Genomic DNA, 12,245 nt, shown 5'->3' with positions numbered 1-12,245 from the left:
CCACCTAAAAATGTGCTTGCGATAAGCTACTTTTTTACTAGCGTTTTACCGCAGCTGCTGCAATTTGGTCTTCCTTTGGGAACGCTCTATTTCATGTCTATATGTTTATGATCACTTGTTCAATGAACTGTCTATATCATATCTAAATTTTTGACTCTCCTAATAGTGCCTCGGGAATCGAAAAACTCATGTCGAGCCCTTTCGCCAGATAGTAAATCGTTTCCAGTCTTGGCACATCCACACCATGCCTCTGCGCGATCCGCAATGCATTTCCAACAATGCATTCTACTTCCAAATGTTGACCGGAAAGAGCGTCGGCCATCATACTTGGCTCCACACCCGGAGGGGACCTCACAGTAGACAAACGTAGTTGACGATCAACAACACTATCATCGACCTCACTATACCCCTCTGCCCGAGCGATACTGGCAATTTCACTCATGACATTCCTGCAAAAAGACTCTGCACCGGGCGCAGCACCCAAGAACTGGACATCGCGCAGTCGGGAGAGTGCGCAGATGGGGTTTTGTGAGCCATTCACAATCAACTTTGTCCATCGAGCAAGCTGGATATCATCCTCGTGGATCGTGGTTGCACCGCCGTCGTTCAGAATTCCAACGAATTGTGCCGTGGAGCTCTTATGCTCCGATGTAGCATTGGCTGGGTATGTACCCAGAAGGAACTTTGAGTAAATGGTATGAGAGACCACGCCTGGAGCAGTCTGTGTACAAGGCATGTATATCACAACACTGGTAATGGCGTTATCCGGGAATAAGGCTCTATAAGGCTCCTCGATGCTGATACCGTTCTGCATGAGCACAATGTTCGTCTTGGCAGATACCGCAGGTTTGATCAATTCGGGCTGAGAAACGTTGCCTCTGACGATCACCTTGGTAGCCACGCAGATATAGTCGAAGCCGTCTGGGCACACCTGGATAGCCTCGGTTACCGATCGGACAGCGATGGGTCTGACATTTTCGTTCATTCCATACACCGTGGAATTAATTGTGAAGCCATGCTTCGCGACAACATCGTAATTAGACCGACACACAACAACAATATTTGATGCATCAATTGACTTGGAGAGTAGATAGGCGAGGACTGCTCCAATGCTCCCTCCTCCGAAAATGAGGACGCGTGGAGACATTATTGATAGCGCTTGGTACTTCCAGGGATTGTAGAAGGAATGGAAGCCGAGAGTCACGCTAGAATGCTAGAACAATTTATTTCTTCTTCCTCGGGTGTACCCCGCTCGTCGGCCTCGTAAATTAAAAATCAACACCCGCCATTGCGCCTTACACGTGATCTCTATACAAAGATATCACAGATTCGTGACATCTAGAACTAAAAGATAGAAGAAATGGCCGCATCTAACTTAATCTCGCTTCAATCCAATTCGTCCAGTCTTCCGAAGACCCAGTCCTGAAATCGCTGTGCAAAGGATCATGAAAGCGAACATGGTCCAAAAGCTTGCTCGGTACCCCGCCAGCAGTGCAGAGATCTCATTCTCGCTGACTTCTTTGTTCTCGGTAACAACTGAAGAAATGACTTGCAGAATTGCAAATCCAAGAGCAGTGCCGAACTGCGCAGCAGTGTTAAACACAGCACCTGCCAGTGCTTTCGTGTCCTCTGGGAAGATATCCGTAATAATGATAAGGCCGACGGTGAAGAGAGCATTGCAATTCACCGGTTGCAAGAGCTGAGCCACGAAGGTGTTTGTCCAATAAGGCCAAGATGGCTGAGCTGTAGCCATGAGCAGAGGGGAGAGCGAGCATAGAACGGCAGTGAGGACCACGATCCAGATTGCAGGTACTCTGTGGACGAAAAAGCCTGCAGTGACCTGAACGAGGACACCGACGACCAGACTTGGAAGGATGCGAATGGATGCTTGAAGGGCAGAAAGTTGCTGGACTTCTTGGAAACTGGGAGGAGATTAGCGGGGTCTTGCCATTGAAGTGACTGAAGGCTACTTACAATAGACTTGCGAAGAGCTCCATGGAGTTGATCACCGCAAAGGAAAGAGCGATTGTAGCACAGATACTCGAGAAAGTTGCATTTCTCCAGAAGGAATTGGGAATGAGTGCTGGCCTTCCACGGCGAACCTGATAATGGATCCATATAATGAACGAAGGCAGCGCAATTGCGGCCAGGCAAAGGATCACAATACTGGCAGTTTCCTTGATGCGATACACATTTGAACTGAGGATTCTATTCGAAGAGTTAGCAGATGGTTTTCTCACCAGAGCTCGGCGTCCAATTTACGCAAGCAAGTAGCAAAGCAGCGCCATGAACGCAGACGCAAGTAGCGCTCCAACCCAATCAATCTTGTATTTCAAATCATGCAGAATATTCTCCAATTTGCGAGGATGCTGACTCCCCGGAAGAGCCCACAGCCCAATGAACGAAAGGAATAAAGCCGCACTGCCAGCGATATACCAACCAACTCGCCAGCCAACAGTGTCCACGAAGACTCCGCCCAGAACGAGCCCAAGACAGAAGCCAACGGGCTGGGCCATACCAAGGCAAGCGAAAGCCATATTTCTGCTTTTACCTTGCGGGAAGACCTGAGTAGCAATGCCCACGGCAGATGCAAGATGAAGTGCAAGACCGACACCCTGGATGGCACGCATCGCAACCAGCTGAGTACCTTCCTTCGCAAAGCCCATTCCAAGCATCAACGCACCGCTCGCAAAAGTGCCGACTAGATCGACCCATCGCGGACCAACGACGTCGGCCAATGATCCCGCCAACAATAAAGTAGAAGCAGTTGCGAGTCCCGATACGGAAACTGGCCAGAAAGACAGCGAGGAAGGTAGGTTGAGGTCCTTTGTGATAGTAGGAAGTCCAACGGTGACAAGGCCGTTGATGATACTAGAGAGCATGGTATTGCCGCTCATTTGAAACACGATAATCGTGCTACGCAGCTTGGAAATTTGCGTGGCGTGTTGGTCATTTTCATGGCGTTCGCTTTCACGAGATTGAACACTGGTCGTCTCGAGGCGAATCATCGAGACACGGCGTTCGCCAACAGACTCGGAGCCTGTATGCTTGACCGTGACGGTCTGTGTTGTCGCCATTTTGAAAGACTATTGGGTCTCCCACGCTGTAAACGAGAACTTCAGGTAGGAAATGATCGAGTTGGAAGAGTCACCGGAAGTTATAGAGGCAGAGCGTTTGAACGCTCTTTACTCCTCGGGAAAATCTGGTAAATGGCATCTTGAGTGGAGTCGGCTGCCACAAATTTTCTGAAGAAAATACAAAACGGCGATATAATAGGCTGAAAAAGTTCCATCCCGCGCTGGTCGGACTGGAACCGATGGGTTCCCGAGTTGAGGCCCATTGTTGTGATTGGCCACACCCGGCAGTGGAACTAGGGCGTGGATGGAGTTAGCGGATAATATGTAGGGCGTGCTGCAGGCAGGCGAATCCGATCATGTAACCGTCACATAAGGGGGAAAAAAATAGATATACTGCCAGAAAACAATGCTATGGGAATGTGGTCGAAAGACACAAATGAGTCATTAATGCAAGAAACCCCGAACGTTGATGCAAAAACTCAACATTACGCAACTTGATTCCTCATAAAACCAGGCCCAGAAAAGAAATATCCTTATGTACAAATTCCCAAAAGAGTCATACGCCACTGGGGCTATTGTTGTATCATGAATCGGAAAAGCGTATCCATCTCAACCCACTGCCGACCACACTTCTTCAGGTAGCCATCCACCACGGTCTTGATCGTGCCAAAGCGGATCCGATTGAACTCCGCAAGAGCCGCCAAGCTATCCTTCTTCTCTCCAGATTCCTTAGCGGCGGTCGCCTTGGCCTTGTCCACATCCCAGAGACCGGCAAAGTATAGAAGCTGGTTGTACATTTGCTTCTCGCTATACTCGTAGGCCATCCGACCCAGACAACCCTCAGCGCGACCGCGGGGACCCAGGCACCGGTGGCCATACACGCTGATTTGTCGTGTTCGGTTGCCACATGCCGAATCATCGCAGACGAGCCAGCCCTCGTAGTATCGGGCGGTCTGCTCACGGATCTGGTTCTCCAGCTGTGCGATGATGGTCAGAACGGGAAATGGCTTTTGGCAGCTTTCATTAGAGCAAATGATGCCGTTTGCTGAGCACATCTGAGGGGAGTCGACCAGGCCTTCAAAGACTGACTGCTCCTTGCAGAAGCGACATTTCAATGTCAACCGCACGGAGTTGGCAAAGCGGACAGAGTCCGGAATCTGCGACTCCAGAGGGAAGATCTCGGTGTCCTGCTGCTTGCTCGAACTGGACGTGTTGATCTGATATTTGCGAGCATCGAGACCAAGGCACTCGGCAAGGCGGACTGCGTCGGTACCGGGGATGGGGGCACACAGACGTTCGATGGGAGGGAAGATCTGCTTGAGTAGGTAGAATTCGACATCAGGCTTGAGTCCGGAATTGGGCTTGAGAACGTCTTGTGGGCTGTATGATCGTTTGGCTGGCGGCAGGGAGGATGTCTCCGCATCTCCGCTCGTAACGATATATGAGATGACGTCGTTCGGTCGCACGTTCTTGCCTCGAGCAATGTCGCGAAGAGCGACCTGCGCCGGCGGCATAGTCTCTTTGTTGGGGTATTGGTCTGGGCTCTTGGACAGTTTCGTATAAATCACGTATTTCTGAACGGGAACCGCAAACTCTTTCATCTTCTCCGCAAGCTCACGCAGGTAGTCGTGAACTTTGTTGAGAACAACCTCCTGATCCTCGCCGGAGAGAATCTCGTTCAGGAGCCGTTGCGATACCTCCTTTGAAAGAGCACAGTATTCACGACGCTTCATGTCAAGACCCTTGACCTCTAGTTTCTCAATGTACTTACCGTCGACTTCTGTCAGGTTGACAGCAGCATACTTCTTCTTGGCATGCAGCAGAAGTCGGCGGAAGACATTATCGATGTCAATCTCAAGCAAACGGTATCGCTCGTTGACGGATTTCTTAAATTCCTCGCCAACCTTGAGGGCATCGCTGATGGTGTCCATGTTGGTGTTGATCATGACGGAGTCAGTGTCACCATAGATGACACGCAATTGCTTGCTCTCGGCGAGTTCCTTGGTGCTTCGCAGAATCTCACGTCCCTTAAAGGTGGTGAGCATGGCTAATGGACGAGCATAGAATCGACTCTGTGTGTAACCCAAACATCCGTACATGGAGTTGGCCGTAAGCTTGAACGCAAGTTGCTTCGTATCCCACAGAGCAAGCTGTTCAGGCGTAGCACGCTTGTCCTTCATAAGCTTTTTGACCTCACGACGACGGCCGACCAAGGTTGCAATGAGTCGAGGCAGAACTCCCTGCTCCTGGTCCGAAGAGGGGATCTCAGGAACTTTCTCCTCATTCTCATTTTCAGACTAAAACAGACTTTGTCAGCATGATGCGTTTCTAGGTAGGATTCCCGACATTTAACACTTACAGTTGCTTGTCGGTCGACGGTCGTGAAGCAAATGTTGTACTCCTGAATGATACTAGGATACAAACTGTTGAAGTCCATGACCAAGATGAATCTGTCATAGAGACCCTTCTCGGGCTCGAAGACGAGACCACCCTTGTACTTGTCCTTCTTTTTCTTGTCGGCCGCATCGTCGTCATCTCCATCCAGTAACTTCTCCTCGGCCTTTTGCAAGCGAGAGGAGTACTTATCGGGACAGATATACTTGTTTCGATGGAACTCGTGAAGCAAAATGTACTCGTTGCGCTCCGCGCGAGTACCACTGAGTGTTCGTGCCCACGAGTTACCGGCAATGTTCGTCAGCACCTTGGTAAGCGGGAGCATCTGTAGGCGCAATACCAGAGCGGCGATGAAGTAGGTGTCTGTATCACAGTGGTTGACAAGGTTCATGAGACCCTCCTTGCTTGACGCCCAGGTCTTCAAAGCTGCTTCAATATCCAGATCCTGACGATTGTTACCCTCGCCGAGATAGAGTTGACACATTTCTGACAGACTCCACGACTGACATTTCATCATGAGAGACTTGCCCATGTCATTGCCAACGTCACAGAGTAGTCGTCCGGCAATAAGCTGTCTTTCAATAAAGAAGCCGCCGCCGCCCCTGTTCAATTTGGGCCACTCGCCACGTCGAAGTCGACCGATACGGTGCCATCCAGGAGTTTTCTTCTCCCGCATGCGATTCAAAAGAATACCGAGGTCGACATCCTGCAGCTGGTGACCCATGATTACATCAGGATCCATCTTCTCAAAGAGAGCCAAGAACTTGCTTAGCAAGAACTGCTCGCTTTTCTCCAGCATAAAGGTGCCTCGCTGCTTCTTTGTTTCGGCATCGAAGTGGATAGGATAGGAGGATCCGGCAGGACGCATGACGGTGAATGTTTTGCAAGGAATCTTCTCTGGGGGAGTGGTGTCTGTGAGAGAGATGTTCTCGTAAACTCTAGCGCTCACCATGAGAATTTCCTGCTTGTTGTCCTTGACGTTGAGTTGATGACGGAAAGACAGACTCATAAGCGTCAATGGTGGAGTATCCAGATTCTCCGTTTCTGGAACGGGGGTGATCAGGGCTGGCTTGGAGGCCTGGCATTCGAACTTGCACCAGGATGCATTGTTGACGGCAGAGAAGTCGGCCTCGTCAATCCTGAGCCAGCAAGGACCCATGATGTTCTTCCACAGCACAAACTGTTCGAAAAGAGAGGTGTTTGTACCGAAGACATGCGAGTAGGTTTCACCCTTGGTCTCCATAGGCAAAGCTGGCTTATCATATGGGTAAAGCAACTTGAGGTAGTCGGCCTCCTTCGGAACACCAGGCAGCTCGAATGCGTACTTGCGACTGCAGGGTTTGATCTTGTGCATGCCAACTCGCATCCGCGACATGAGTCCATCAACCTCTCCGTAGACATCCTCCATGTCAACCTCCTCCTCGGTCTCTCTTCCTTGCTTGTGTCGGTATTCGCGAGGAAGGAAGTAGAGTTTGCGCAGAATGTTGTCGATCTTGACGAAGGCACTAGCATAGGAACCATTCTGCTTGTTCTTGACTTTTCCGAACAGACAGAGACTACCGTTGACCTCGGTGTAGTCCAGCCAAAACATGCGCAAGCTGCCATCTTCCTCGACAACATCTTGAGCACGTAATTTGCCGAATGATCGCATCTCGGGTGCTGGGCTGCTGAGGACGTTCAATTTGCTCTGGATGTCATTCCAAGAGGGGTCCATGACCTCCGGTGCAACTTTGGCGGGAGAAGAGCTGGCCGGCGTAGGAAGAATCTCCTTCTTGAGCTTTGGAGGTGGGCGGCTACCCGTCATGTTCACACTTGCAGCCTTGATATTCGAAGATACCGTAGCTTCCGCAACATCCATCATATCAATATCTTCGTCATCGGACTCTTCCTTTTTGACGGGGATCGCTGTCTTGCGCTCTACCGCCTTGCTGATGGGGGACGAGGGCATTGGGTCGCCCATATCGATATCATCGTCATCCATCTGAGGAAGTGGAGCGTCATCAAAGTCATCGGAGTGTAGTGAAGGTTGGTCCTTGACTGGCGAGCTGGGGACGTCGTTCTCGCTTTTGTTGTCGCCCAATTCTCGGCGTCGTCTTTCGGATATGGGTGGGGAGAGGACGCGCACTTTGCGTCGTGCTTCTGATTTGACCAGGTTTCTGGTAGGGATGTGATTGGAAACGAGGTTGGTGTCGACTTCACCAAGGAGATCTTTCATGAAGGCATCGTCCTCGGCAGTAGCAACCGGCTAAAACCTACTGTCAGCAACGGCTGCTAACCGTGTAAATTCCTTTCGACGGAACACTAACCTTGGGCTTAGGCGCTGATGCAGCAGCACTGCCGGTGTTGAAGTATTTGGAGATACCATTGTTGATTTTCTCCTTCCGCTGCTTCTCCTCCTCGCGCTTTCTCTTAGCAGCCTTGCCACGAGCAGGCAATTCGTCGCTCTCGTCGCTGTCGTATTCCCCGGTGCGCTCGTTCCAGACCTCTCGACCATCGTCGGCATATCCAGCTCCATTGTCATCAACAACAAAGTCATCTTGGTCGAGGCGGCTGCGAATAACTTTTTTGTAGCCGTCGTCGTCGACCTCGTCGTAGATATCGCCCTGGTCCTCGATTTCGTAGGTTGAGATACGCTTCTTGCCGGCGGCACGGAGAGCCCTCAGCTCCGCCAACTTGTCGCGAGCAGACGGCATCGTTGGGTATGATTATGGACGAAAGCCCATAAATGGCGTGGGACTCGAGACAACAATTGGTGGGGAAAGGGAGGACTGCAAAGGGAGATCGCGCCCGGGGGGACGCACGGCGCGACGGGACGCGATCGGGACGCGTTAAAGTGGTTTAGGTAAGAGTTGGTGCCTTGAGGCCTGAGGCAATAAGGCCATAAATGTCAGCCCTAATAAGTCTTTCCCAATTGGGCAATTCGTCCATCGACACATTCATTTGTCTTCAGCAAACACTTATATACTGGTGACGCGCGCTCCTCTCGCTGATGCCCTGAGACACCAAGTGAAAAGGAACGACGGCTGGTACCCGAAAAGTAAATATTAACGTACATAGAGGATTAATACACACTTCTACCGGGGCATGTATAACTAAATCTACATGGTCACTTCTGGGAATGGATCTCTGATAAAACTCAGCTAATTCCTCTTCCATCCTTCCCACCTTTCAAACGCAGCCGTGTCCAAATCAAACAAGTCCAAAATTCGCCCGACACTGTGATTAATCAAGTCTTCCACCGATGATGGCTTGATGTAGAATGCCGGCACTGGCGGAAAAATGATGGCACCAGCTTGTGTCACTGAAAGCATATTTTGCAAGTGGATTGTGCTAAGCGGTGTCTCTCTTACTGCCAGAACCAGTCTGCGCCTTTCTTTCAGTATCACATCTGCGGCACGAGAGATCAAATCATCGCAGATACCCGAGTTGATTGAAGCAAGTGTTTTCACACTACATGGAACGACGAGCATTCCCTCCGTGCGGAATGAGCCACTAGCGATTGGCGCCGACAAGTCGTTGATACTATAGACATGATCGGCCAGAGCGCGGACATTGGAAATTGTGTAGTCGGTCTCATACTTGATCGTAGCCTCAGCCCACTTAGAAATGATGAGATGGGTTTCCACGTTCAGGCTGCGCAGGGCAATAAGCGTTTGAATCCCCAGGATTGACCCTGTCGCTCCGGTAAAGGCGACAATAATCTTGCGCCGTTGTCGGGCAATTGGGGCGTGGTCATCCGATGAGGCATGATCAGCCCGAGATGTGAAAAAGTCCATGGTGTGAAGCGGACAACGTAAAGATTTCTGGGCTGAATTCCTGAAAGAGTTATGCTTTCCATGAATCACTTTGTACAAGGATTACAGAAGAGAGAACTTTATGAGAATTAGTTTCATTTCTCCGAATTGGGGAGTCCCGCTTTTTCGGAGCATACATAAACCGACCATCTAAAGAGGGTCTCCCAAAAGCCACCCCAGTGGAGTTCTGAATAGGTTACAATTGACTAGTCAAAAGGCATTTGCTCTCTATAGATCTGTATAGCAAGGCGATAAATTGTCTCCTCCAAATTGGGGAGATCCACTTTCCGCGAGGTTGCTGAACAGAACCCCCAAGTTGGGGTATACTTGCCTAACTCAAGTTCTTCGACGTCACAAATAAAAGCCTGAGCACAGCGCTTGATTTTTGTTTTAGTAGATTAAAAATACAGTTGGAGACATTTCTTATCCCATATCCCCTTTTGTTTTCCTTTCGATCATGGCTACCAGTGATTCAAACCCAACGGCGGCGGGTGATCTACGGAAGTTCCTTGAGGAGCTTCAAGATGAGAACGACCTACTTGTGATTAGTCAGGAGATTGATCCTGAGATGGAGCTGGCAGCAATCACACGGAGAGTCTACGAAACTGAAGAGAAAGCCGTTCTCTTTGAGAACATCACGGGTCGTCAAGGGAATGGTCTGTTCCGAGTGCTCGGAGCCCCGGTTGGACTTAGTCGCGTTCCTGGCCAAAGACTTGGCCGCGTTGCAAAATCTCTGGGTCTGCCATCCAATGCATCGGGAAAAGAAATCATTGATAAGATCAACTCAGCTAAGAGCCTGCAGCCCTTGGTGCCAAAGGAAGTGTCAACTGGGCCTGTGAAGGAGTGTAAGCTGTTCGGAGACGACATCGATTTGAAGTCGCTGCCAACTCCTCTCTTACATCAACATGACGGAGGAAAGTTTCTTGAAACCTTTGGTATGCATATTGTACAGACGCCCGATGGAAGTTGGACAAACTGGTCGATCACCCGAGGCATGGTTCACGATAAGCGCAGACTTGTCGGTCCCATTATCCCCAAGCAAGATATTGGGGTTATCTACCAGATGTGGAAAGACAAGGGCCAGGACATGCCCTGGGCATTGTGCTTCGGTGTGCCCCCAGCCGCAATTATGGTTGGCGGTATGCCAATCCCAAAATGGACCGACGAAGCCGGATTTATTGGTGCACTGGTCGGAAGCCCTCTCGAAGTAGTGAAGTGCGAAACCAACGATCTTCGAGTCCCGGCAAATGCCGAATTTGTGTTTGAGGGAACTGTTTCAATCACCGAGACTGCTCCTGAAGGCCCTATGATGGAGTACCATGGGCACGTATGGCCGAACCAGTCTAAACCATGCCCACTTTTCAAGGTTAATGCCATCACTTATCGGAAGGACCCTATTTTACCGATCTGCATTACCGGAAGGGCCACCGAAGAAAGCCACACCGTGTGGGCTCTGACAATTGCTGCTGAGGTCTTGAATATCTGCCAAAGCGCTGGCCTCCCTATCAAGAATGCCTGGTGTCCATTTGAGTCTCATGCTATCTGGTATGTGCTGCAAGTGGATCGAAAAAATCTCGTGGGCATGAAGACATCTATGCCTGAATTCTGCACTAAGCTAGGCCATGTCGTGTTCGGCTCAAAGCCAGGTTGGTACATGGGCAAAGTTTTCTTGGTTGGTGAAGATGTCGATCCCTCGGACCTTCGTGACGTTATCTGGGCCGAATCAACACGCTGCGAGCCTGGAACAAGCGAATTTCTGTTTGACGAATACGGAACTATTCCACTGATACCTTATGTGGGCCATGGCACTAAGCCAGTGGGGAACCACAAGAAGGTTGTCAAGTGCTGTATGCTGCCTTCTGAGTTCGAAGACGAGGAGCTTTCTTGGAAAGTGGGCTCTTTCCGGGGTTCTTATCCTCCTGATGTTCAGGCGAAGGTCGAGCGAGACTGGTTGAAGTATGGGTTCGACCGTCTGTGATGGGCAAATAAAGCTAGCACTGCAAAAGCTCTGCGCTCGTCATCTCCATGGACTTGTTCTTCCCTCCTATGGGGTCTTCAGAAGGCCTCTAAAACAATTCAGTACCGAAGGGGTGGTGTGTCAAAGGGTGTCATGCAGATCGAGGGGCATGGCCAGCAAGCAATTGACCAATATGAAAAGCTGTGGGCGGATCACCTCATGTTAAAGAAAGCTTGGAGACCCGTCGGTCAGGTCGGGTAATGTAATACCTCTGGTCCCCACCGTTGTTCCTCGCGGAACACCATACAATATGCTCTGTTTTGATTACTCTATATTTCGACCACCACCTATTTAGTATGGCTGAAATTGAGAATATATCTTATTATACGTATAAGAATGAGATAAGTGAAATTTCAGCCCTTTCAGACTATTATTTTGATGCTTTACCAAAGAAATATAGCGTTTATTGATTTTCCAGATTTATATGTATATCTCTCTCTCTCTCATTACTTCAATCTATCTTTTCTTACTTTATGAGTACCTAGGGTACTTATACTCTCTAGTTTCTATAATCGTGATAACTTATCCTAAGTATGTATGGTTTTTGAGATATGAAGTAGTACTTTATCGCATTTATTATGGTATTCTGGTGATCGGGTCGGCCAGAAATTACGTTAGTTAGGGCAAGGGTGTTAAACTTCATGACCCGAGGCGGACTAGCGTTCTCGAATTCATCTTTCGGGAAACCAGTGTCATGATTTTGCTGTCAAACTGAGTTCGAAAACTACTATAACAGGACCCTTCGGTGAGGGTTTACGGTGAATGAAGCACACATATACACACAATATAACAGGACGTCGTAGAGGTGATAAATATTGCAGTGTTGCAATAAAGTAGAGGATAACGTGCAGATGACGAAGCAAGAACGAGGGAAGCCTCTAACTATACTATCTCAATGCCCTAAACTCTGGACGTTCTGCAGTCACGCCCGGAGGTTTTCATATACTGCTAACAAGATACCAT

General features: G+C 49.5%; 5 protein-coding genes across 5 annotated transcripts; 1 reads left to right on the top strand and 4 right to left on the bottom strand.

Moving 5' to 3' along the window:
* Window positions 1–142: 142 nt before the first annotated feature.
* On the bottom strand, window positions 143–1,147 carry N7496_008360 (ketopantoate reductase family protein; the record flags this gene model as incomplete). The annotated part of the gene is made up of 1 exon (XM_056701279.1): window positions 143–1,147. The coding sequence occupies one exon, from the start codon at window positions 1,145–1,147 to the stop codon at window positions 143–145; it is 1,005 nt and encodes a 334-aa protein (XP_056553342.1).
* A 228-nt stretch (window positions 1,148–1,375) lies between these two features.
* On the bottom strand, window positions 1,376–3,077 carry N7496_008359 (putative MFS transporter; the record flags this gene model as incomplete). Its single annotated transcript, XM_056701278.1, has 3 exons — window positions 1,376–1,922; window positions 1,975–2,208; window positions 2,263–3,077. The coding sequence occupies 3 exons, from the start codon at window positions 3,075–3,077 to the stop codon at window positions 1,376–1,378; spliced, it is 1,596 nt and encodes a 531-aa protein (XP_056553341.1).
* Window positions 3,078–3,649: 572 nt separating this feature from the next.
* On the bottom strand, window positions 3,650–8,164 carry N7496_008358 (DNA-directed DNA polymerase alpha catalytic subunit POL1; the record flags this gene model as incomplete). The annotated part of the gene is made up of 3 exons (XM_056701277.1): window positions 3,650–5,374; window positions 5,437–7,716; window positions 7,778–8,164. 3 exons carry the CDS (start codon window positions 8,162–8,164, stop codon window positions 3,650–3,652), a joined length of 4,392 nt encoding a protein of 1,463 aa, XP_056553340.1.
* Window positions 8,165–8,611: 447 nt separating this feature from the next.
* Window positions 8,612–9,247, bottom strand: N7496_008357 (UbiX family flavin prenyltransferase; the record flags this gene model as incomplete). Its single annotated transcript, XM_056701276.1, has 1 exon — window positions 8,612–9,247. The coding sequence occupies one exon, from the start codon at window positions 9,245–9,247 to the stop codon at window positions 8,612–8,614; it is 636 nt and encodes a 211-aa protein (XP_056553339.1).
* A 475-nt stretch (window positions 9,248–9,722) lies between these two features.
* On the top strand, window positions 9,723–11,243 carry N7496_008356 (UbiD family decarboxylase; the record flags this gene model as incomplete). Its single annotated transcript, XM_056701275.1, has 1 exon — window positions 9,723–11,243. One exon carries the CDS (start codon window positions 9,723–9,725, stop codon window positions 11,241–11,243), a length of 1,521 nt encoding a protein of 506 aa, XP_056553338.1.
* Window positions 11,244–12,245: the final 1,002 nt, after the last annotated feature.

Source organism: Penicillium cataractarum (assembly GCF_028827025.1).
Source record: "Penicillium cataractarum strain IBT 29864 chromosome Unknown utg000007l, whole genome shotgun sequence".
Taxonomy (NCBI): Eukaryota; Fungi; Ascomycota; class Eurotiomycetes; order Eurotiales; family Aspergillaceae; genus Penicillium; species Penicillium cataractarum.
This window is presented reverse-complemented; position numbering and strand designations above follow the sequence as displayed.